We start from the raw sequence: 25,119 nt of genomic DNA, 5'->3' as shown, positions 1-25,119 counted from the left end.
TAACACGCAATTCCGAAAAGCCAGAAAGAAAGCGCACATTTAAAACTTTGATCCAGGGACACTTGGGTGGCTCAGTTGGGTTAAGCATCTGACTCTTGGTTTCGGCTCAGGTCATACCTCGAACATGAGTTTGAACCCTGCATCAGGCTCTGTGTTGACACTGCAGAGCCTGCTTGGGATTCTCTCTCTCTCCCTCTCTCTCTGCCCCTCCTCTGCTTGCTTGTTCTTTTTCTCTCAAAATAAGTAAACTTAAAAAAATTTTTTTAAATAAATAAACTTTGACCCCAAAGAAAAAGATACAAATCAGTGGCAACTGCTGCAAAGATTCATTTCTCTGGCTAATTATCAACAACATGTAGATAAAAAATAAAACAGAAAAGACCTCTAACTCTTGTCTGGTAGATAAGCTGCAGTGAAGTCAAGATGGAGACAAGGTAAAATAATTACCCAAAATTGGTATTATTATCTCACTCTTGTCAAAGAATCAACCCAATATCATGAGATTTCAATTACTTACAAATGTATTTTTTTCTTAAGAATTTTTAAAATCATATTTCAATAATTCTTAAAATGGCTCAACTGAAAGAAATAAGTAAGTATTCAAATGGTTCAAAGAATAAAACAAAATCGAGTTTAATTTTACATTCTTGCTCTACTTCCAGACTATTTAAACATTTTAATTTTTAAAACCTCTTATGGAATATACTTCCTTATCTCCCTAAGAGATTCCTGAGGGTAAGAATTTAAAGAAAAAAAATCCATGTCCCTCTCAAATGAATAGGGGGCTAACTCCTCTAAACACAAACCTTCTATTTCTCTCCTTTCATAAAACAGACAAAGACATTATTGTTCTCTAGTTTTATTATTTTTCAATCTTCCCAACACATGAACTATAACTCATTTTGAGATTTTTCAGTGCATTTCACAGCAAAAATGAACAAGGGAATCATTAAAATGGTTGTACATAAACCAGTTATTCTCTTATAATTTACAATTTGTTGAAAAAATTATTGTTTTGCTGTTTTCATCCTATTAAACCCTTCAATAAAACACAATTTATCAGAGCACAAAGCTTAAACTTCTTATGATGATGCAAGAGACACAGCCACCTACAATGGCTGATGACTAACAGGTATATGTTACACACACTGATTGGAAGACCACATCAGAAGAAACAGAGTAAGGCACCACTCTTGGAAAATTAAGGTAGCTTGCAGTAACAAGTGTTGAGCACCATAAGTAGGTACTCAATAAATACTTGAATGAATGATGAAAGCCATAATTAGCACTATTCTTTTAGTTGCCAGCAATCCTTCAACCTCAGTAAAATACTTATTAAAAAAAAAAGAGAGAGATTTGTACCTGAATACAACTTCCTGATATCTTTTTTCCTAATATCTTTTCACTTCATATTCTTTCTTCGGCATTTGAGTTTCCTTGAGAAGAAAAGAAAACCATACCATACATGCACTCAGCCACATATATAACTTCTGAATTACTGACAAATATGAATAGTTGTTTTAAATTTGAATGGACAGAGGTAAGATGAAGCATACTTATTCAGAGGGATAGCACATAATACTGGATATTAATCTACAAGTGAAAAAAAGGTAAGGAAAAAAAAAGTAACAGTTTTATTTTTTAAATGTTTGCTTTGTTCTTTAATGCCTCAGTTCTTGAGAAAGGCCAAGATCTCATCATATTGACATGAACACATTTAAAAAATTGTCTCTCAAGTGTAACATTTAATAAAACTAGGTATTGAAAAATGTTCTGAAATTTTTCAAGTCAATGTTGTTTTCAAGTATAATAAAATGCTCAGAAGAAAAAATTCTCCATGGTTATAATTCTAATCAATTTATAAATATACTTTTTAAAAGAGAGTTCCAACAGAGGTGGATAATGGATAAGTTCCTCAGACACAGGCACACAGTCTCTTTGAAGGAACAGAATGCCTTGTTACTACAACCTGGTTGATTTTTTTAACACTGATTTCAGGCACAATGGCTGAATCCACTTCTGGGTCATCGTCCTCCTCCTCTTGGGTTTGTTTGTAAGAGCAGTGAATACTTCAGTTACTGACAGAAAGCAAAGCACAAACTCTGAAAGAGACTTCACCCTTTACTATAAAGAAATCAAAATCACTGAGTTCTCACGCTTGTGTGTATCTGCTGTCCCCATGCAAAAATAGGGGATTTAAACCTAACTGTAGGAGCAGGAGCTGGATAAAAGATGAATCATCTAATAATTCACGTGAAAGGTTTTCGGATGATATTGCTCGTATCACATGAACAGGTTGGTGAGAGGCCCGTCGAGCGTCTTCAACACTTTGGTCTTGCTGCAGTTCTGTGGTGCCCTAACAGGGACATTCGGGTTTAGCCAGATTCAGTCTGTGCAATCAGGAAGCAGGTTACTCAGTGCAATGACTCCATTCTGGGAGGGTTTAGGGTAAACAGAGAAGAAGTTCATTTGGTCGAGTCTCAGATAGTGTGTGTCACTCCGCAGGCTGTGTTGCTGGAATTGTTTTCCAAAGGGGCTTATGATAAACCCAGCCATCTCCCTGAAACAAGTAGAAAAATAAATTAAAGGACGATTCCTCTAATATTTTCACAATCAGTAACCAAAACTAGAAGCAACATCTTCACTAAGGTGGAATTCTATGGTCACATACAATTATTTATTTATTTATTTATTTTATTTTTTCACTTTTACTTATTTTTGAGAGACAGAGACAGAGCGCAAGTGGCGGAGGGGCAGAGAGAGAGGGAGACACAGAATCCGAAGCAGGCTCCAGGCTCTGAGCTGTCAGCACAGGGCCCGACGCGGGGCTCAAACTCACAAACCGCGAGATCATAACCTGAACCAAAGTCGGTGCTTAACCGACTGAGCCACCCAGGCGCCCCATCTACTGTCACATTTATTTATTTATTTATTTATTTATTTATTTATTTATTCATTCATTCATTCATTCATTCATTCAACGTTTATTTATTTTTTTTGGGACAGAGAGAGACAGAGCATGAACGGGGGAGGGGCAGAGAGAGAGGGAGACACAGAATCGGAAACAGGCTCCAGGTTCTGAGCCATCAGCCCAGAGCCTGATGCGGGGCTCGAACTCATGGACCGCGAGATCGTGACCTGGCTGAAGTCGGACGCTTAACCGACTGCGCCACCCAGGCGCCCCTACTGTCACATTTAAAAACAAGAGTTTTTGTGATGGAAAAAATCTCTGTGCTTAAGACATCAAATAATGTCTGTGGTTTAGCTAGGATTAGGGGAGAAATTCTGGTCCGGGGGCACCTAATTGATGCTCCATCACCACTTTATTTGCAGAAGTCATTTGTAGCAATTCTGCCAATTTTGCCAAGACACTGCAGACTTAGCCTCACCCACAGAGTGACAGGCAGCAGGTGGAGCACAAATGGTCATCGAGCTACTAGCCGTTCTCTACTCAACTCTAGTAGTTGAGTATTATTTTCTAGTTCTTTCCCAACTCTACTCCCATTAGTTTTCCCTGGCTCCTGTGAATAGGATACTGCGAGGAGCAAAGTTAGAGTCAGAGAATGAACTACAACCAGAGAAGACCAAGCAAGGAAAAGAAATGCATGAAGCCACATACTGGAGTACAGGACTTGACACAGTTGAGGTCAGGGTAGCTAAGAGTAGAGTTCAGTGTTTATGGGACTAGGCAAAGTAAGTCAGATCTGAGGGGACCCTGGGTGGCCCAGTGGGTTAAGCGTCTGGCTTTGGCTCAGGTCATGATCTCACAGTTTGTGGGTTCAAGCCCCATGTCAGGCTCTGTGCTGACAGCTCAGAGCCTGGAGCCTCCTTCAGGTTCTGTGTCTCCCTCTTTCTCTGTCCCTTCCCTGCTTGTGTGCTCTCTTTCTCAACAATAAATAAACATTAAAAAAATAAAATAGAAGTCAGATCTGAACCTGTCTTTAACCCATAGCTCCTTCAATTTATTTATACTATACATCTATATCTCTATCTATCTATCTATCTATCTATCTATCTTTCTATTCTTATTCCAAAAATGACTTAAGACAAGCAATTACTTGGCTCCTAATGACAAGGACTCACTCTCTCCTTGAATGAATTTCATTAAATGATGAATTCTTTTTTTTTAAATTTTTTGATTTTTTTGTTTTTAAAGTTTAGAGACAGAGAAAGAGTGAGTGGGGGAGGGGCAGAGAGAGAGGGAGAGAGAGAATGTCAAGCAGGCTCCACACTGTCAGCATGGAGCCCGATGTGGGGCTTGAACTCACAAACCATGAGATCATGACCTGAGTTGAAACCAAGAGTCAGACGCTTAACCGAGCCACCCAGTGCCCCTCTTTTTTTTTTTTTTAAAGTTCACTTATTTATTTTAAGAGAGACAGCATGCGTGAGCAAATGGGGGAGAGGTAGAGAGAGAGAGAGAGAGAGAGAGAGAGAGAGAGAGAAAATCCCAAGTAGGCTTTGCACCGTCAGTGATGCAGGGCTCAATCCCATGAACCATGAGATCATGACCTGAGCCAAAATCAAGAGTTGGACGCATAACTAAATGAGCCACCCAGGCACCCCAGCTCCTTGACTGAATTTTAGTCAGACTCCTTTGAGTTCTCTTCTTGACTAGGCCTCATCCATGGCCTACTGAACCCAGTTTTAGCAAAGAATTTTGATAAGCCAGTTCACTAAGAATCCCCCCTACTCCAAACCCTGATTTCTAAACTCCTCTTCTTCCACCCTTGATATCTAATCAAGTTCCTCTACCTCACCCCCATCCTTGATATTCAACCAAGATTCTCTTTTCTACCCACTCCTTCGTGATTCCACTTGTCCTTGTACTCAGAGTTAAGTATAATCCCTCTTCTTTATTACAATAGTCCCGAATGAAGTTTTCTTTGACATTTTTAGTAAGTGTCAGAATAATTTTTCTTTAATAATGGCAACCATTAGGTTGTTTATATTAAATCACCTGGTTGATAATTCTCAACTCCTATAGTACTGTTTTTGAAAAAGATGTAACCATCACAGAATGCTAGATTGACAGTGGCTCTTAATAATATCTGTCCAAGAACACATGAGAAGTAGCAACTTTACATGTCATGTTAGTAGCAAGAATTAGGGTGCCTACCTTTTAAAATCTCATTAATTGTACCTTTTTAAAAAAAGATTTTAAGTAATATCTATACAAAACATGGGGTTCAAAACAACCCTGAGGTCAAGAGTTGCATGCTCTATCAACTGAGCCAGTCAGGCACCCCTATATCTTGCAGCCATTATAGTTGCTCTCAGACCCCAGAGTTCACTTTTAATGAATTAGAGAGGTCTTCCCTTAGGAATTCTCTTCCTAGAATCTGTTCCTGATATCTCAGCTTTCTTAATGAGTTTAAAATGAAAAAAACCACAGTTATCAGACTATAGCTTTGAATAATAATTACAAACTTTTATCTTTTCATCTAAAAGAGTAGATATGTAAAGTACTTTCTTTTTATTATTCCTATCCATGGAAATGACCGATATTTATAATAGGTACCCAATGATAGAAAAATGAAAGTAATGAAGCAAATATAATAAACTTAAACTTATAATAAATAAAAAATAAATGGAGTTTTAAGGTTAATAACTGTGCAAAAATCAAAATTAAATTACTTTTTCCAAATTCCTTCCTGATGGACCAATATTAAAATTCAGTGGGCTTCTTTAGACTTGGCTATGGTAAGAAAACTTTTTTTTTTTTCCTTTTAAGTAGACTCTCCACCCAACATGGGGCTTGAACTAACAACCCCGAGATCAAAAGCTGCATGCGCTTCCCACTGAGCCATCAGGCACCACTGACAAGAAAAAAAAAATTTTTTTAATTGAAAAAAAAAAATGTTTGTTTAATTTTTGAGAGAGAGAGAGAGAGCGCACGCAAGTGGGGGAAGGGCAGAGAGAAAGGGAGAACAAAACCCAAAGCAGGCTCCAGGGTCTAAGCTGTCAGCACAGAGCCCAATGCGGGGCTCGAACTCAGGAACAGTGAGATCATGACTTGAGCTGAAATCACACACCAACTGACTAAGCCACCCAGGCGCCCCGAGAAAATTTTTCTTGATAACAGCTCTGGTCTGCAATCATTCACCTTACTCTGAGTTCTACCAGAAACTAATAAACCAAACCAAACAAAAATCTTTACATTTACATAAGAATCTGGCAATTATTTGGTCTAGCTGCAAAATCAGTGCATGAAGTCTTCTACCTAAGCCATGGTCTCATATAGAACTAGTGGTGCATTACTATAAAATGTACTCCCCAATATTATTACTGGATTTTTTTTATTGTTACACAATTCCTTTTTATGTTAAGCTCAAAATTCCTGGTAGTTTGAACCTACCGTGGGGCTGCTATACAAACTGATAAAAAATTTCTATGTGATAAAGCATATACATATCTGAAGGTTATAATGCATGGTCCCAAGTTTTGGTTTTCTAAGCTGAACACCCCACTTTATTCTTTTTTCTTAAATGTTCCAAAGATTCTAGCCACTGCACTAGCCTTTGTGTAGCCAATTAAGTTTCTCATGTCTCCCTTTAAAATGTAGTCTCTGGAAATGAACAGAAAGTTTCAGTGTAGTTTGAAAGGCAATAAATTGTCAATTGTCTATTCTATTATTGTGACTGGAGATTATGTTAGCATTTTTGTTTGTGGCCAACTTAATCCCAAAATCCATTTCATCTGAACTGCTGGTAAACTATTTTGTTTTGTCAAATTGTGAAAAGTTCCATGAAAAAGCTCACGGTTATGCTGGACTATTTTTAGAAATAAAGATGTCTAAGTGATAACAACTCAAGAAAGCCTGGTAAACTACAGTAGATAACAAGTTTTAGTCTGAAGACACGTAGGACAAACCTCTTTAATAAAATATTTGGTTTTCCAGGGTGTGCCTGTTTCAGTACGATGCCTTTCTTCAGTCCTCTGGCGTTCTTCCAGGGTACGTTTATGCTCTGTGGCTTTCTCGATTTCAGATTCCCTCAGAGAATCTGTCACATTTTTCCACAATCGCCTATAATTTGAAAAAACACACATTTTACATTCTTTAGAAAAATATAATTAAATAGAACTTATACCCTTGAAATTAACAGTAATTTTTTTTTTAATTTTTTTTTTCAACTTTTTTTTTTTTTTTTTTTTGGGACAGAGAGAGACAGAGCATGAACGGGGGAGGGGCAGAGAGAGAGGGAGACACAGAATCGGAAACAGGCTCCAGGCTCCGAGCCATCAGCCCAGAGCCCGACGCGGGGCTCGAACTCCCGGACCGCGAGATCGTGACCTGGCTGAAGTCGGACGCTTAACCAACTGCGCCACCCAGGCGCCCCCATTTTTTAAAATTATTTCCTAAATCAGATCTATAATTTCATGCTTATGAGTTATAAGAATACTGACAACTATGTTTCTGATACTAATGTCAAAGATGCTGCTGCTTCTGCTTTTTCTTTTTAAATTAAGAATAATTTGTTATCTTCCCAAGTTATAAACATATTATTTTTTTAAGAAGCTTAGGAAATAATAAGCAAAAAGGTAAATACAGTTTTTAAAAGCTGAAAGGTAAGAGAGACCACTTTCTGCTTCTGGACATGATGAAATAATAGGGACCAGATCTACCTTCATGCCTTTAATCAAGTAGGAAACCAGACAAAATATATTGAAACAACGGTTTGTAGATATTGAGCAAAAGCCAGTACAGAACAGTGATTCCTGTTAATCGGGAAATAAATGAGGGGAGTCCTATGGGTGCTCCAACTCACTGACTAGAGTTTATAGGCACAACAGAGACAGGAAAGCTCAACAAACTCCAAGCAAAAGAAAACTGCAAGATAATTCTTTCGGGGAAAGAACAGTCTGTTCAACAAATGGTGCTGGGACAACTAGATATCTACAAGCAAAAAGAGGACCTTAGACCCTTACCTCATAATACAACTTTTACAAAAGATAGGAGAAAAATCTTTTTTTTTTTTTTTTAAGTTTGCTTGTTTGTTTAGAGAGATAGCGTGCAAACAGGGGAAGGGCAAGACAGAGCAGGAGAGAGAGAATCCCAAGCAGGCTCCGCACTGTCATCACAGAGCCTGATGCGGGGCTCGAACTCACAAACCATGAGATCATGACCTGAGCTGCAATCAAGAGTCGGGATGCTTAACTGAGCCACCCAGGTGCCCGGACAGAAGAAAATCTTTAAGTCTTTGGGTTGGGCAAAGATTTCTTAGATATAATACCAAAACCACAATCCATAAAAGAAAACACTGATAATCTCATCTCAGAAAAATAAAACCCTTTATACTGAAGGGGAAAAAAAACACTAAGAAAATTAAAAAATGAGCAACAAAGAGAAAATATTTGAAAAACACATATCCAATAAAAAATTTGAATCCAGAATTCACAAAGAACTCCTACAATCCAATAGGAAGACAATCACACATTTCACCAAAGAAGATACACAAATGGCTAATTAATTAGCATATGAAAATATGTTCAACATCATTAGTCATTTGGAACGTGTGAATTAAAATCACATTTTAAGACACTATTTCACACCAACTAGAATGGGTATAAGGCAGGCAATAACAAATGTTGATGAGGATGTGAACTGGAACACTTATACATTGCCAGCAGGAATGTAAAAGGATGCAGCCATCTTGGAAATTAGTTTGGCAGTTTCCTGAAAAGTCAAATGTAAAACTTGTAGACAACCCAGTAATTCCACTTTGATATTTACCTAGAGAAATGAAAACATAACCACCCCCAAATTTACATGAGAATGTTCACAGTAGTATTAATCATCAAAGTCCAAAACTGGCAATGTCCATCAATTAGTGAATAGATAGGCAAAATGTGGTTCCATACAATGGAATACTATTCAGCAATATAAAAAAATGAACTACTGATACATGCTGTATCATGGATGAACCTCGAAAACATTATGCTAAATGAAAGAAGCCAGGCACAAGGTATCACATATTGTATGATTCCATTCATCTGAAGTGTCCAGAAAAGCCAAATTTATAGAGACAGAAAGTAGGTTCCCTGAGACTAGGGATATGAATGGACATTAACTGTAAGTGGGCATGAGTGATCTTATGGGAGGATGAAGATTGTGAAACTGGTTTATGGCAATGACTGCACCATTCAGGAAAGATGCTAAAAATAACTGAATTTATACACTTGAAATAGGTAGATTTTATAATATGTAAAATACATCTTGATAAAGTTGTTTTAAAATTTATTTATTTTGAGAGAGAGACAGATACAGAGGGATACAGACAGAGAGAGAGAGAGAGAGAGAGAGAGAGAGAGTGAGTGAGCATGTGCAGGGGAGGGGCAGGGAGAGAGGCAGAGAGAGTATCCCAAGCAGGCTCTGCACTATGCGCAGAGCCAGATGCAGCGCTCTAACTCACAAACCGTGAGATCATGACCTAAGCTGAAATCAAGAGTTGAATGCTTCAGAGACTGAGCCACCCAGGTGCGCTTTGATAAAGTTTATTTAAAGTGGCACTTTTAGGGCCGCCTGGGTGGCTCAGTCAGTTGAGCGTCCAACTTCAGCTCAGGTCACGATCTCACGGTCCGTGAGTTCGAGCCCTGCGTCGGGCTCTGGACTGATGGCTCAGAGCCTGGAGCCTGCTTCTGATTCTGTGTCTCCCTCTCTCTCTGTCCCTCCCCCGTTCATGCTCTGTCTCTCTCTGTCTCAAAAATAAATTTAAAAAGTTAAAAAAAAAATTAAAAAAAAAATAATAAAGTGGCACTTTTAGTATTAAAGTAGAATTCAAAGCAAGAACTATGACCACGGATAAAGAAGATTATTTCATAACGATCAAGGGTTAGTACATCAAGAGACATATAATCCCAAATGTGTATGCCCCTAATAGAAAGCTTCAAATAACATGAACACTTACAGAACTACAAAAAGAAATATTCAATTATAATTGGTAATTTCAATAACTGATCTCAGTTACTGATCTCAACTGAACAAGCACACAGAAAATTAGTAATCACACAGAATGCTATAAAAATACTATCAACCTACCTGAGCTAATTAATATTTACAGATTACTGTCACCTAACATCAAAAGAATATACATTCTTGCTAAGTGCACATGAAACATTTACCAAGACAGAATGCATTCAGGGTCATAAATTTCAAAAAATTTGAAGGACTGAAACCATACTAAATTAAAAATGAATAATGGGAAGGTAGCTGGAAATTTTATAAATATTTGTAAATTAAATAATGCTTTACTAAATAACTTCATGAGGGGCACCTGGGTAGCTTGGTTAAGTGTCCTACCTCAGCTCAGATCATGATCTCATGGTTCGTGGGTTCAAGCCCCGCATCGGGCTCTGTGCTGACAGCTCAGAGCCTGGAGCCTGCTTTGGATTCTTTCTGTGTCTCCCTCCCTCTCTGCTCCTCCCCTGCTCACACTTTGTGTTCCTCTCTCTCTCTCAAAAACCAACATTAAAAAAAAAATTAAATAACTTCATGAGTCACAAGGGAAATTAGAAAATATATATCAAGAATCGAAAGTTGTGAGATATAGACAAAGCAGACTTAGAAATATATTAAATGTATATATCAGGGAAAAAGGAAAAACAATGGCCTAATCAGGGGTCAGACAACTATGGCTGGCTGCCCATTTTTGTGAATAGATTTTTATTGTAACATAGGGATATCTATCTATCCTTTCACTGTTTGTGGCTGCTTTCATGCTACAGTGGTAGAATTGAGTAGTTGTGGTAGAGACTATCTGGCCCATTAGGCCTAAAATATTTATTCTCTGGCCTTTAATAGAAGTGTGCTGACCCCTGACCCAAGCTTCCCTTTTAAGAAACGAGAAAAAGGAAGAGCAAATGATGCACCAAGTAAGCAGAAAAGAGGAAATAAAAAAGAGCAGGAATCAATGAAGAAAATAGAAATACAGACAAAAACCAATGAAACCAAACACTAGTTCTCTGAGTAAAATTAATAAATCTTTAATCACATTGATTAGGAAAAGAAAATATTACCAACATGAAGAACTAAAGTAGGGACATCACTACAGATCCTACACACGTTAAAAGAAAACTAAGGGAATATAATTTATATGCCAATAAATACAACAAATTAGATTAAATGAATCAATTTCTTGAAAGATACACAAACTGCCAAAGTTCACTCAAGACAACCTCAATATCAATATAAAGATATTGAATTTGTAGTTAAAAACCTTTCCCTAAAGAAAACAACAGACCAACCAATATCCCCCATGAATGTAGATATAAAAAATCCTTAATAAAATTTTAGCGAAGAGAATCCAGCAGTATCTCTTAAACATCGCTTTAGGGGTGCCTGGGTGGCTCAGTAGGTTAGGCGTCCAACTCTTGCTTTTAGCTCAGGTCATGATCTCACATTTCATGAGACTGGGCCCCGTGTCAGGCTCAGTGTTGACAAGAGTGGAGCCTACTTGGGATTCTCTGTCCCTCTCTTTGCCCCTCCCCCCTCAAAATAAATAAATAAACATTAAAAAAATCTGCTTTAATATAGCTGGATTCTTATAGCTGTTTCTACATTCAGTCTGTTGTGATATGTTGTTTTAGTTAAAGTATATAAAGAAAACCTGGCCTCACACTGATACACAGTTGAAAAGAGAATATTTTATTTTTTGAAGTTTATTTATTTATTTTGAGAGACAGAGAGAGTGAGCAGGGAGGGGCAAAGAGAGAGGAAGAGAGAGAGAATTCCAAACAGGCTCCCCACTGACATTGCAGAGCCTGACGTGGGGCTTGAACCCATGAACTGTGAGATCATGACCTGAGCTGAAACCAAGAGCCAGATGCTTAATCAACTGAGCCACCCAGGCGCCCCTAGATTGCACATATAAGTGAGATCATACAGTATCTGTCTTTTTGACTTATTTCACTTAGCATGATACCCTCAAGGTCCTTCCATGTTGTCACAAATGGCAGGATTTCCTTCTTTTTTATGGTTGAATAAAATTCCACTGTATATATATACTGTAACTTCTATTTTAAGTTTAAAAAAAATTTTTTTTAGTAATCTCTACACTCAACATGGGGCTCAAACTTACAACCCTCAGATCAAGAGTTGCATTTTCTTACAACTCAGCCAGCCAGGTGCCCCTATAAACTACAACTTCTTTATCCATTCATCTGTTGATGGACACTTAGGTTGCTTCTTCCTATCTACCTACCTTCCTGTCTGTCTATCTATTTATCTATCTATCTTCCACTGTCTCCCACCTATACCTTTTTAATATTTTATTTTTTCATTTTATTTATTTTTTCATAATGATAAGTGTACCTTTTAATCCCCATCTTCTATTTTTCCAACCCTGTCCTCTTCCTCCCTTCTGGTAACCATCAGTTTGTGCTCTATAGCTAAGAGTCTGTTTCTTGGTTTGTCTTTTTTTCCCTTTGCTCATTTGTTTCTTAAATTCCACACGAGTGAAATCATATGGTATTTGTCTTTCTCTGACTAACTTACTTTGCTTAGCATTATACTCTCCAGTTCCATCCATGTCATTGCAAATGGTAAGATTTCATTCTTTTTTATGCCTGAATAATATTCCATTGCAGACACATAACCAAATCTTCTTTATCCATTCATCTATTGATGGACACTTGGGCTGCTTCCATAGTTTGGCTATTGTAAATAATACTGCTATAAACATAGGGAAGCATGTACCCCTTTGAATTAGTGTTTCTGTATTTTGGGGGTAAATACCCCATAGTGCGATTACTGGATCATAGGGTAGTTCTATTTTTAATTTTTTGAGAAAACTCCATACTGTTTTCCATAGTGGCTGCACCAGTTTGCATTCCCACCAACCGTGTACAATGGTTCCTTTTTTTCCACATCCTCGCCAACACTTGTTGTATCGGTCCTTTATATATTTTAGATACTAACTCTTTATTGGATATGTCATTTGTAAATTTCTTCTACTATTCAGTAGGCTGCCTTTCATTTTTGTTGATTGTTTCCTTTGCTGTGCAGAAACTTTTCACTTGGATGTAGTCCCAATAGTTTATTTTTGCTTTTATTTCCCTTGCCTCCGGAGACATATCTATGAAAATGTTGCTATGGATGATGTCAGAGAGATTATTGCCTGTGCTCTCTTCTAGGACTTTTATGGTTTCAGGTCTCATATTTAGGTCTTTAATCCATACGTTGTTTCCATTTAAATTTTATTATTAGCCTTGGGGTGCCTGGGTGGCGCAGTCGGTTAAGTGTCCGACTTCAGCCAGGTCACGATCTCGCGGTCCGTGAGTTCGAGTCCCGCGTCGGGCTCTGGGCTGATGGCTCAGAGCCTGGAGCCTGTTTCCGATTCTGTGTCTCCCTCTCTCTCTGCCCCTCCCCCGTTCATGCTCTGTCTCTCTCTGTCCCAAAAATAAATAAACGTTGAAAAAAAAAAAAAATTTAAAAAAAAAAAAAGAAAAAAAAATTAAAAAAAAAAATTTATTATTAGCCAAAAATACTGCCAATTGTTTTCCTTGAAGTGCCATGTTCAGATCATCTATTTATAAGAAAAATGTCTGCCCAATACTGAAATTAGAATAGTCATGGTTTGCCATTCATTTAAGTAGAAATGGTGTTTTACGAAAACAGAAATTAGTTCAGCTTATAACTCAAACAACTGCACAAGTGCTTTTCCTCCAGATAACTACCATACTTCAATATCTACCAGCAGTGCTTTATGCATACTCCCAATCTGTCATGTAGAATAGTAAAAAGATGGGTCCTCAATGATACAGATTTAATAAAACTAACAATCTATACTGCTTTTTCAAGGACTTTTTTTTTTTAAAAACCCTGGCATCTTAAAAAAAAATGCAAGTACATGGGCAGTGAAGAACACAATGACTGTGTACAGTTTTGTGCCACTGCCTTGATTACTCTAAGGCCCCGCAGTGCTACCCACAACTTCTGATGCACCATCAGTGCAAGTGCCAACAGAATGAAAGGGCAAATAGCATCTTGGCATTATTATGAAAATAAAATTGAACTTATAAACCTTGTTAAAAAATCTCAAGGACCGTAGACCAAACCTTAAGAACCTCTCCTTTTGAATCACTATATTGTACACCTAAAACTAATTTCACAATGTATGTTAACTATACTAGAATTAAAATAAAATAAAAACAACTTCTTCTTTAGGATAAACTCCAAAAGAAAAATTTTCCCCAATCATTACTGTTTTATTTCTAAATGCAATCTGAGTCTTTGGTTAATGGGTATTTAATTCCTTTATTATATAGTAATAAATAGTTTAGTTCTACTTACATGATCTGAACTTAAGATGTTTAATGCTTCCTTGTATTTCACTTTTTTTTTTTTTTAATTTTTTTTTTTCAACGTTTATTTATTTTTGGGACAGAGAGAGACAGAGCATGAACGGGGGAGGGGCAGAGAGAGAGGGAGACACAGAATCGGAAGCAGGCTCCAGGCTCTGAGCCATCAGCCCAGAGCCTGATGCGGGGCTCGAACTCACGGACTGCGAGATCGTGACCTGGCTGAAGTCGGACGCTTAACTGACTGCGCCACCCAGGCGCCCCTCACTTTTTCTTTTTTAAATTGATACAACAATACTTCCACAGGATATAAAATTTAAATAGTTCAAAAGGGGATTCTATGAAAGATTAAGTCTCTTTCCTATCCTACATCCCAGTACTCCTCTCCAGAAGCAACCACTATTTTTCATTTTCTTAGTGGGCATTTTTTTTCTCCTTTTGTGAACTGCCTCTTTATGTCCTTTGTCCATTTTTCTAATGGGGTACCTATTTTCTTGTTAATAATTTGTAAACGTTTTTATGATAAGAATAGTAATCTTTTGACTATTAAATATTGTAATATTTTTGCCCAGCTTACAAATGCAAACTGGCGAAGTGACCTGCCTAAGGTTACAAATTAGTGAAAAGGCTTCAATTAAGATCCAGAGCTTCTGACTCTTTCTTGTATGGATGTAAGGATAACATACCTGGATTCAAATGGATCTTGCTTCTCCAGAGGTCTTACTCTTTTCTTTGTTACTGCCAACTTAGTTAAATCCACATACTTTGTCTCTCCATTGCTATAAGTGAACTCAAGAACACTATTCCATTCGCCTTGCACTCTGCATACCACAGTATTGGTGATGTTGTGCTTTACTTCACCTGTAACCCTAGAAGCAGGTAAACAATAAAGATATGCTCTAATAAGTGAAACTGGGCTTGTTCTTAGAACTCTGAAACCTATAAATGTACCTTCTGAATTGTTTAAATTGGGTATACAGCTCACTTCAGTTTGTCAGTGCCAAAGTCAGACTCTGTAAATCCCATGAGAGCTTACTAGATAATTTTTGCAAATAATACCAACTTTAATCTTTTTTTCTAAGTTTATTTACTTTGAGAGAGAGTGGGGGAAGGGCAGAGAGAGAGGGTGGGAGAGAATCGCAAGCAGGCTCCCATGCTGTCAGCAAGAAATGTAATATCATGACCTGAGCCCATACCAAGAGTCCGACGCTTAACCAACTGAGCCACCCAGGTGCCTCTCAACTTTAACCTTCAGAAAGAATACTGGGAATCAAACCAGAGACTAAGTTACCATGAATGATCATAAGGTGTGATCTTTAAATGTTTGCTACAAACAAAACTATTATAATATTAAAACTAAACAGAAATATGAAAAATATTAACATTTTTATTATGGTTTTAAGATGTTACAACATTACAATTGAAATGTTTTTTAAAAACTAGTCTTGTTTACTTAAATTTTAGTCCTATTTACTAGTCTTATTTACTTAAAAGTTTAGGGGCGCCTGGGTGGCTCAGTTGGTTAAGCGTCCGACTTTGGCTCAGGTCATGATCTCATGGCTCATGAGTTCGAGCCCCGTGTCGGCCTCTGTGCTGACAGCTCAGAGCCTGGAGCCTGCTTCAGATTCTGTGTGTGTGTGTCTCTCTCTCTCACTGCCCACTCACACTCTGTCTGTCTCTCTCAAAAACATGAGAGAGGGATTCTGTGTCTCCCTCCCTCTCTCAAAAAAATAAATACACATTAAAAAAAAAAAAAGTTTGAGGTCCCTATATTTGAATTTCTGGGTATGTTGATGTTGTATAAAATAACATAAGCCTAACTTTAAATTAAATATAGAAACCAACTAAACCAATAAGAGGTTGAAAAATAGAAAAAAATAAATTAAAAATTTTAATATTCTCTTGCCAAAATAGAAAAATTAAAAGAGTACCAATATACAAAAATTATCATCATTGACACAGAACTCAGAGAGAACTCAAACACTACTGTTGAAAGTTTAATGAAGAGTTATCTGGCCAGTGTATCAACAGACAGGATGCAGTTCAAATGAAGATCGGAATAAACAGGTCTAATTATTTTTAATGAAGTATTTTGTGTTCACTGTAGGACACAAGAAACAACAGGGTCAGATAAGACAGAGGTTCAGAACTTAGAGAACAGTGGGCAAGTGTTAGGGTCTAATCAGTGCATCAGTGATTGTAGTTTATCTGGATTCAAAAGCAATCCACAGGACCAAAGCCCAGAGGTTCAGGCTACAGGAACCCTAAGTAGCAGTTGTCAGGTATAAGCCAAGAACCTAAGAACCAGAAAGACACAGCAGAATTTAGGGAGCCCATAGCTTTCAAACAGGCTAAGTTAATTAAAGGTCTGCAAACTCAGAACTCAAGGCAGAGATATAGGGGCCAAAAAGCAAATGATCAATGAACCAGATTTTGGAGATTAAGGTAAGAGAGGTTTGGAAACCAAGAGCAAACCAAATATCCAAAATCAAAAGTTAGGCATAACTCTAGCTCACTAGATACAAAGAACACCATGACTACAAGTGTGCCTGATTACAATAGAGGTGGGAACTCAGTTACATTTCAAAGTATAGTAAAACCTTGGCTTGCGAGCATAATTCGTTCTGGAAACATGCTTATAATCCAAAGCACTTGTATATCAAAGCAAATTTCCCCGTAAGAAATAATGAAAACTCAGATGATTTGTTCCACAACCCAAAAATATTCATACAAAAATGATTACAATACTGTAATAGAATATAAAATAATTAAGAAAATACAAAATATAAAGAAAAATAAACACATTAACCTGTACTTATCTTTAAAAACCTTCATGGCTTGTGTGAGGGAGATAAGAGAGAGGAGGGTTATTGTGCAGGACTTTCACTATCACTAATGACTTCCACTATCACTAATGGGATCACTGTTATGTATTGGCTCAATGGAATCTTTTTCTGCATCAGGGCCATTGTATATGCTTGCATGGATGTTGACTACAGTATAGTATTAATAAACTCTTGCCATATATTGTATTTAATCCAACAGGCAATAAGGCAGCAGAAGAAAGGGTCTATATCTGCAGGTAGCCTGACCTAGAATGAAGCAAAGCATTCCTAAGCTTACTCTTGTATGGAAAAGCAAAGGACTGTCCATAGGTGGTTTGAAGTGACAAAAAATACACTAATGCCAGTTGTGGACACCTTCCAACATTCTGAAAATCACTGATTTCTGCCAAACACTACAGCTTGAGACCGAGCACCCGAACATGGGAGACGATCACCACAATTCCACAGCAAGCAAGAAAGAACCATTGGCTCAGCTGTGATCATGTGACATTCGGCATCACATACCACTTGTATTGCAAGACATCACTCATTTATCAAGTTAAAATTTATTAGAAATGGTTGCTCGCTTGCAGAACACTCACAGAACAAGTTACTCGCAATCCCAGGTTTTACCATATATAAATTTAAATAATTCTACTGCTAAGGGCTTCTTGCCTGACTGAATATTTCTTGTGATGTCCATGTTTCCTCTCTGATCCCACTTGCCAACATTGTTCCCTTCTTTGGAAATTTGTTTCCAACCAAATAGGATATGAGGAGATGACACAGAACACTTATCTCTTCTCTTTTCCATCCATACATACCCAGAATGAGATAGACAGATAGATAGGTAGGTAGGTAGGTAGGTAGGTAGGTAGATAGATAGATATTTTTTAATTTATTTATTTTGAAGGGGGTGGGAGAGCAAGTGAGGGAGGGGCAGAGAGGAAGGAGAGAGGCTGTCACTCCCAACACTGTCACTGTCAGTGCAGAGGCCAACATGGGGCCCGAACTCATAAACCACAAGATGATTAACAGACTAAACCACCCAAACACCCTCAGAACTATGTTCTGAGAATTAAGGGACCATAATCTGGTCCTCACTTGATCTTTATTTTTTTTTTTTTAAAGGAGATTTTTTTTTTTTAAAGGAGATTTTTTTTTTCAACGTTTATTTATTTTTGGGACAGAGAGAGACAGAGCATGAACGGGGGAGGGGCAGAGAGAGAGGGAGACACAGAATCGGAAACAGGCTCCAGGCTCTGAGCCATCAGCCCAGAGCCTGACGCGGGGCTCGAACTCACGGACCGCGAGATCGTGACCTGGCTGAAGTCGGACGCTTAACCGACTGCGCCACCCAGGCGCCCCCTCACTTGATCTTTAACTACCATAGCACAATCTCTCAAGTTATCATGATCTCCCTCACATGCCTTTCCACTCAACAAATAGCAAACCCTAGGTCCCTGTTCATGCTGGGGTGTTGTCACTTAGTGCAGCTACATGGTAAGAGCAGCACGAAGAGAACTGGGGCAGGGAACAAGAATTACACATACGAGAGGTGGGCCGTTTCCATTCCTTTGCATGAGAAATATGCAAAAGGAACACAAGGAGGAAGAAGGGCCTTGCCTCATTCTGCTTATCATTCTTCATAACGGCCTAATGCAGGGTTGACAAATTCTTCTGTAAAGGACTGGGAAGTAAATTATCAGGATTTGCAGGCCAGACTGTCTCTGTCACAACTGCTTAACTCTGTCACTGTTGCATGAAAGCAATTACAGACAATAAGTAAATGACTGTCTAAATATATAAAGCATGTAGATCTAGATCTTGTATCAACCAATAACATAGGATATGGTCCTTAAGATACTAAGCAAAAAAGCTACATCTTGAGTTATTATCCTATTCATCTCTAAAGTGAGGATGATTGATAACTGACAAGGCATTTGTTCTCTCACTTTCTAAAAACGTGATATCAAGTTAGCCTTTTATGTGGTCTAGACTTTAGCTCTACAGCTACTTGGAATACCAGAAAATCATTGAATATATTAACTTGGCTTCATATGCAAAGTTTTTATTGACTGGGGGTGCCAGCCTAGCTCAGTTGGTGGAGCATGCGACTCTTGATCTCAGGATTGTGAATTTGAGCCCCATATTGGGTACAAAGATTACTTAAAAACAAACAAACAAAATCTTAAAAAATAAAAAAAAAAGTTTTTATTGATTGAAAGTTGACTTTAGCTTTGGGTTTTATTGATATATATCTGAAATGCTTACATGAAGGATAATTACATTTTATGCAGAACTACTGAAGAAGACACTATTATGTTTCTAAATGCCACTATGTAAGGATACCTGCAACACATCCCTTTAAAATTTAATACCAGGAAAATAGTTTGTCTTTTCTTGAAAAAGTGATAGGCTTCCTTTATCAGACAATGAGATATATGTCGAACATCATGTTTCTTTTTTTACTTCAACATATGAGTCAGAATCAAATTTTATTTTCAGGGGTGCCTGGGTGGCTCAGTCAGTTAAGCATCTGAGTCTTGATTTCGCCTCTGGTCATGATCTCATGGTTCATGGGATTGAGCCCCACATCCATGCTGTCAGCACAGGGCCTACCTGGGATTCTCTCTCTCCCTCAAAATAAATAAGTAAACTATAAAAAATTTTTTAGTTTCAGGTATAGTAATTATCTAATCTCCTTTCCAATGCTATGATTATTATAATAATAGACTGTTTTTAACTGTCTATTATATATGACATTTTCCCTAAAAGCTTTACAAATGGTTTCCAAAGATAGGGTGCTGGATTCTAATACTACACTGAAAGCTTCTTGAAGGCAGAGGTGGTCTTTCTTTCTATTCTGTATCTCCTGCATGCAGAAAAGTATGTCACTTAGATAGTTCATGTCATCTTAATATCATACCACTAGATAGATAGATAGATAGAATGCTATGTCTATTTATCTATATTGATAATTCTGACTTCGCTTTAGGATGATTTATACGATCATCATCATCTTAAAGTGAGTGTGGAAAATCTGATTAGGAGAGAACATGGGCATGAGGAATAGTTAAGTAGGCTCACTTGGCTGCATTGGAGAGAGTTGTGGAAAATGAGGGAGTAAGGGAAGACAAGTGGAAGATAATATATTTATATCAAATGCAGACAGCAGATAATGTGTCTGCTCTGATAGCAGATAGCAGTAAAAAACTAGGCTAAGGAGGAAGGCATGAAAGAAAGCCTTCATTATAATATTGTATCAACAGTAGAGAGATTTGTTTCTGATAGGAATCTTTTAAATGAGAAATTAGGTGAAACCACCAGTCTTGAGAGAGATCAGAATGGAAAAAATTAGGAAACTTCAGAGTCAGCTAAAAGTATCCCTCAAGAATTATGGACAGAATGTATATATGCATGCAAAGGAGAGAAAGAGACTACTAGAGAAAAGGGTAGTACTTCCAAGTGACAGAAAAATCAAATGAATGTAGCATTGTAGATAGGTAAAGAATATGAAGGGGGAAAAGAAGCCAATTTAAGTAAGAGATTGAAAGAAACAAAAGAGTAAATATGATGACTGACCATTAACAAAAATGAGGATATCTATTTGAAATTTTTAGGGGTCTTCAAGAAGTCAAAATATGAAAACCAGGTATCAAAAGCCAGTAAGTCTTTTAAAATGCTATTAGATGCTTCCTCTAGGAATCCAGCTGCCAAGGTGGAAGAAGCCCCAGTCACGCAGAAAGGCCACATGAGGGTCCTCTGAATGACAGCCCCAGCTGTGATCCTGGTCAACAGCCAGATCTACTGCCTCCCACGTTAGTGAGCTACCTTGGATATCTAGCTGGGTCAAGCCCTTAGATGGCTGAAGCCTCAACCAATATCCAACTGTAACATGAAAGACACAATGAGAGAATCACCCAGCTGAACCTAGTCAGTCCACAGAACTGTGAAAGATAATAAATTGCTGTTTCAAGCACTTAAGTTTTAGAGAAGTTTATTAACTGGTAGTAAATAACTAGGATGTCGTCCAAAGCTATCTTAGATGCCCCTGATCCTCTACATCCTGTTAGTTACTCCTTGAAGGGTCACCTCTGCATGTCTGTCTGGCCTCCTTTCTTCTACTCTCTCTTCACTCCCTTTACCCTCCAGTTCATTCTTCATCTGCCACCAGACAGGTGTTTTAAAAAATAAATACTTAAAATATATCACTTCCAGAAACAAAATTACTTATAATGTATTCTCGTCAAAAATATGTAACCTGAACCTAAAACAAACAAAACAAAAATAAATCATCAGGCATTCTATAAAATTGCCCTGTAGTCTACAAAAAAATGTCGTAAAAGACAAAGAAAAGCTAAGGAAATATTCCAGAAGACTAAAGGGATGTAACATTGACATGAATGCAAGATTTTTCAGGAGAAAAAATATTGCTGATTATTTGGAAAATTAACAAAATTTAACACGGACTATATATCAGATAATAGTATTGTATTTCTTGAATTTGACAACTGTTCTGTGAGTGTAGGAGAGAATTTCCTTGTTCTTAAGAAATTCAGACTAACATACCTTTAACACAGATGTTTAACTCTCAAATGTTTCAGGAATAATAAGAAGAAGTATATATATAGAGAGAAAAAGACTTTGATAAAGCTAATGAGGCAAAATGCTAGCAACTAGGCCAAGGATATATGAGAGTTTGTACAACTCTTCTGTAGGTTTGAAATGATTCCAAAATAAAAGATAAAAATAATTAAATAACATGCTTATTTACTACTTCCATGCTTAAAATTTTAATTGACTCCCCCACTGCCTTCAAAATAAGGATCAGATTTGCCAGCAAAATAATATACTGTATTCTTATATCAAAGTTAAAAGATATATTCAAAAGGCAAGGATTGAACAGGAATATAAACATACTTAATTGAAAGTAAAAAAAATTATGACCTGGGTTCGATTTTATAGTTTAGATCCAAATTCCAATACAACTTTCTGTGTATGTTGGTGTTTATAAGCCTCAGTATCTCCTGAGAGACTGATCCCCACTGCCCTAGCATCTGGTACTAATGTTAAAATATCTACTGATTTACTCCTACCTGGGTCTCTAGTATTTTCCTTTCAGTTACTATCAACTATCTGGCATTGAGTAGAATATACTAACACCAAAACTACTTTCTTAGTTTTTCATGTCATTGAAAATGATTGTTAAATAAAGATGTTAAACTCAAAGAAGAGAAAAATGAAGACAGCCTGCAAGAGCTATTTTCAAACCTCTGCTGGGCTGTCCTAGAGGAAGAAAGGGGATATCAACTGAGTGAAGCTCTAAAAAACTCAGACCTAAGAGTTCCTATCTAAAAAGTTAACCAGTAATGTATTAAAGGATCATTGGGAATAGGTATGATTTGACAGAGTGAACTAGATTCTATCTCCAAGAAGAGAGAAACTCATGCTCAATCATATTTCCAAATAAAATTGCACGAATATTTACAGATCACTTACTATGTACACAGCACTGTACAGATGCAATGGAAGGCCCAAAACAGTATAGTTCTGTCAAAAAGCTTACAGCCATGTTGGGGAAATTAGACCAACCAATCAAGAAAATAAATTTGTGTATAAATAACTTTTTTTTTTTTTTTAAATGTTTTTAGGGGCACCTGGGTGGCTCAGCTGGTTAAACATCTGACTTCGGCTCAGGTCATGATCTTGCAGTCCATGAGTTCAAGCCCCACATTGGGCTCTGTGCTGAGAGCTCAGAGCCTGGAGCCTGCTTCAGATTCTGTGTGTGTCTCTCTCTCTTTGCCCTTCCTCTGCTTGTGCTCTGTCTCTCTCTCTCTCAAAAATAAACATTAAAAAAATTTTTTTAATGTTTTTACAGGTAGTATGAGTCCTGTAGGATTTCAAATAACACACATACAGGTATACATGCACATATATGCACATGCACATACACTCTCAGAATGAAGTTTCAGAGACCAAAAATAGTTTGCAAAAAAGACAATTAAAATTGCTCCATGTCTCCTTATCCAGAAAATAATACTTATGAAAAAAAATGACATGCCACTAAGAAATGTATCAGTGTCACTGACAATAAACAGTGCTGACTTTGGAAGATTTATCACTGTAGTTGTTTTCCCCTAAGCATTCTACTCAAGCATATACACTGAGGAATACTTTCACCAAGGCAAGAATGTTATAGGGATATCCATTTCAGCTCTAACTTCATAGAAATAAGAGGAGTCCAAAGGGACTGCTTGCCTCATGCACTGTGAGTTCTGTACTAACGATGTTTCAACACAGACTGAACAAATCAGTTATCAGGCATGTTGCAAAGGGATATATGCACGTAATAAATGTTGGTCTAGTGACTTCTAAAGCCCTTGCTGGTTGTAAGGTTCGAATCCTGTGATTACTATGATGAGAGAAGTTAAGTATAAGTGCATAGAGCAAAGTATTAACCATATTACTACCTTCTCTAAGGATAAGAGGTGACCATTCTGACAATGTCTAGTGGTTATGTTTGGGTAATGTGTGTGTGTATGTGTGTGTTTTAATTCTCTGCTTTAGTGTTTTGAAATATTTAGTGTTTGAAACATTTATAAAGGGCCATTCAATCAATGTCTGGGGACCGATCAATCTTTCTTTCCACTTCTAAAATTGTTAAGTACCAGTTGTCTAAGAATGAAAAAGTAAAATTGCTATATGCAATTGAAAGTCTCAAACATGGCTGCAGGGAGTGTGCTTTGGTAATAATCACTTAAGAAAACTGTTTGGCAGCACCTACTCAAGTTCAACTTCCATCCCCTATGACTCAGCAATTCTCCTTTGGGTATCTATCCAACAGAAATTCATACATATATTCACTACACAATGTTCTAGTAGTACCATTTATAATGGCCCCAAATTGCAAACTACTCAAATGCCCATCAACATTAGAATGAATAAGTGAATTGTGACAGTCATGCAATGTAATACAATCCTCAGTGAGGAGAATGAACTATGCTACATATGGATGAATCTCAAAAGCATAATGTTCAGCAAAAAGTCAAATATGAAAGAACACACAGTGTATGATTTCATTATTACATAGATTTCAAAAACAGGCAAGACTAATCAATGGTATTAGAAGTCAGGAAAGTGGCTACCCTAGGAAGAAGGGGTATAAGTGGGGTGTGTGTGTGTGTGTGTGTGTGTGTGTGTGTGTGTGTGTGTGTATAACTGTAAGAGGGCATGAGGAGGATCTCTAGGATGCTGGTAATGTTCCATGTCTAGATCAAAATGCTCAAATTTTCACTTTGTGAAAATCATCAACAAGGTATGTATTTTTCGATAAAGAGTTTATAGACAGAGAAAACTAACCCTACTTTAGGGACAGTTAGAATAGATACCAAGGGGGGTGCCTGGGTGGCTCAGTCGGTTAAGTGTCCAATCTCAAGGCTTGTGAGTTCGAGCTTCCTGTCAGGCTCTGTGCTGACAGCTCAGATCCTGGAGCTCGCTTCGGATTCTGTATCTCCCTCTCTCTCTGCTCTTACCTCACTCATGCTCTGTCTTTCCTTCAAAAATAAATAAACATTAAAAAAATAAATAAATATCAAGGGCTTAAGGAAAAGAGACAGTATCCTTTTGGTTTTTTTTCTTTTTTTTTCAATATATTTTCAATATATTTCAATATATTTTCAAATTTATTGTCAAATTGGTTTCCATACAACACCCAGTGCTCATCCCAAAAGGTGCCCTCCTCAATACCCATCACCCACATGGGAGACAGTATCCCTTTTGAAGATTCTATTAGATAACTTGTCTTCGTGTGATTTGGATGATCTGGACCAGTGCTGAAGAGACTGAGAGAAGGCCAGAAGGGAATATTAAGAACTGGCCATTTCCTAGATGGAAGTAGAACAAAGCCACCATTCACAGTATTAGTACCTAAAAACATAGGCTTCCATCGTTGTGCTTCTTGAACTATTTCGTATGATTAGATACATTTTCATGC

At 37.4% G+C, this 25,119-nt stretch overlaps 1 protein-coding gene across 1 annotated transcript in view; it reads right to left on the bottom strand.

The window, feature by feature from the left end:
* Window positions 1–853: 853 nt before the first annotated feature.
* Window positions 854–25,119, bottom strand: part of OSBPL11 (oxysterol binding protein like 11) — an 88,732-nt gene continuing 64,466 nt past the window's right edge. The window contains exons 11-13 of the mRNA XM_047874420.1: window positions 14,985–15,167; window positions 6,874–7,027; window positions 854–2,560 (exon numbers count right to left, since the gene is read on the bottom strand). Of these exons, the coding sequence (XP_047730376.1) occupies window positions 2,495–2,560; window positions 6,874–7,027; window positions 14,985–15,167 (403 nt within the window). The 3' untranslated portion in view covers window positions 854–2,494. The remainder of the gene's footprint in view (window positions 2,561–6,873; window positions 7,028–14,984; window positions 15,168–25,119) is intronic.

This window comes from Prionailurus viverrinus, chromosome C2 (genome assembly GCF_022837055.1).
Source record: "Prionailurus viverrinus isolate Anna chromosome C2, UM_Priviv_1.0, whole genome shotgun sequence".
Lineage (NCBI taxonomy): Eukaryota > Metazoa > Chordata > Mammalia > Carnivora > Felidae > Prionailurus > Prionailurus viverrinus.
The sequence above is the reverse complement of the archived record's forward strand: the minus strand, read 5'-3'. Positions and strand labels throughout refer to the sequence as shown.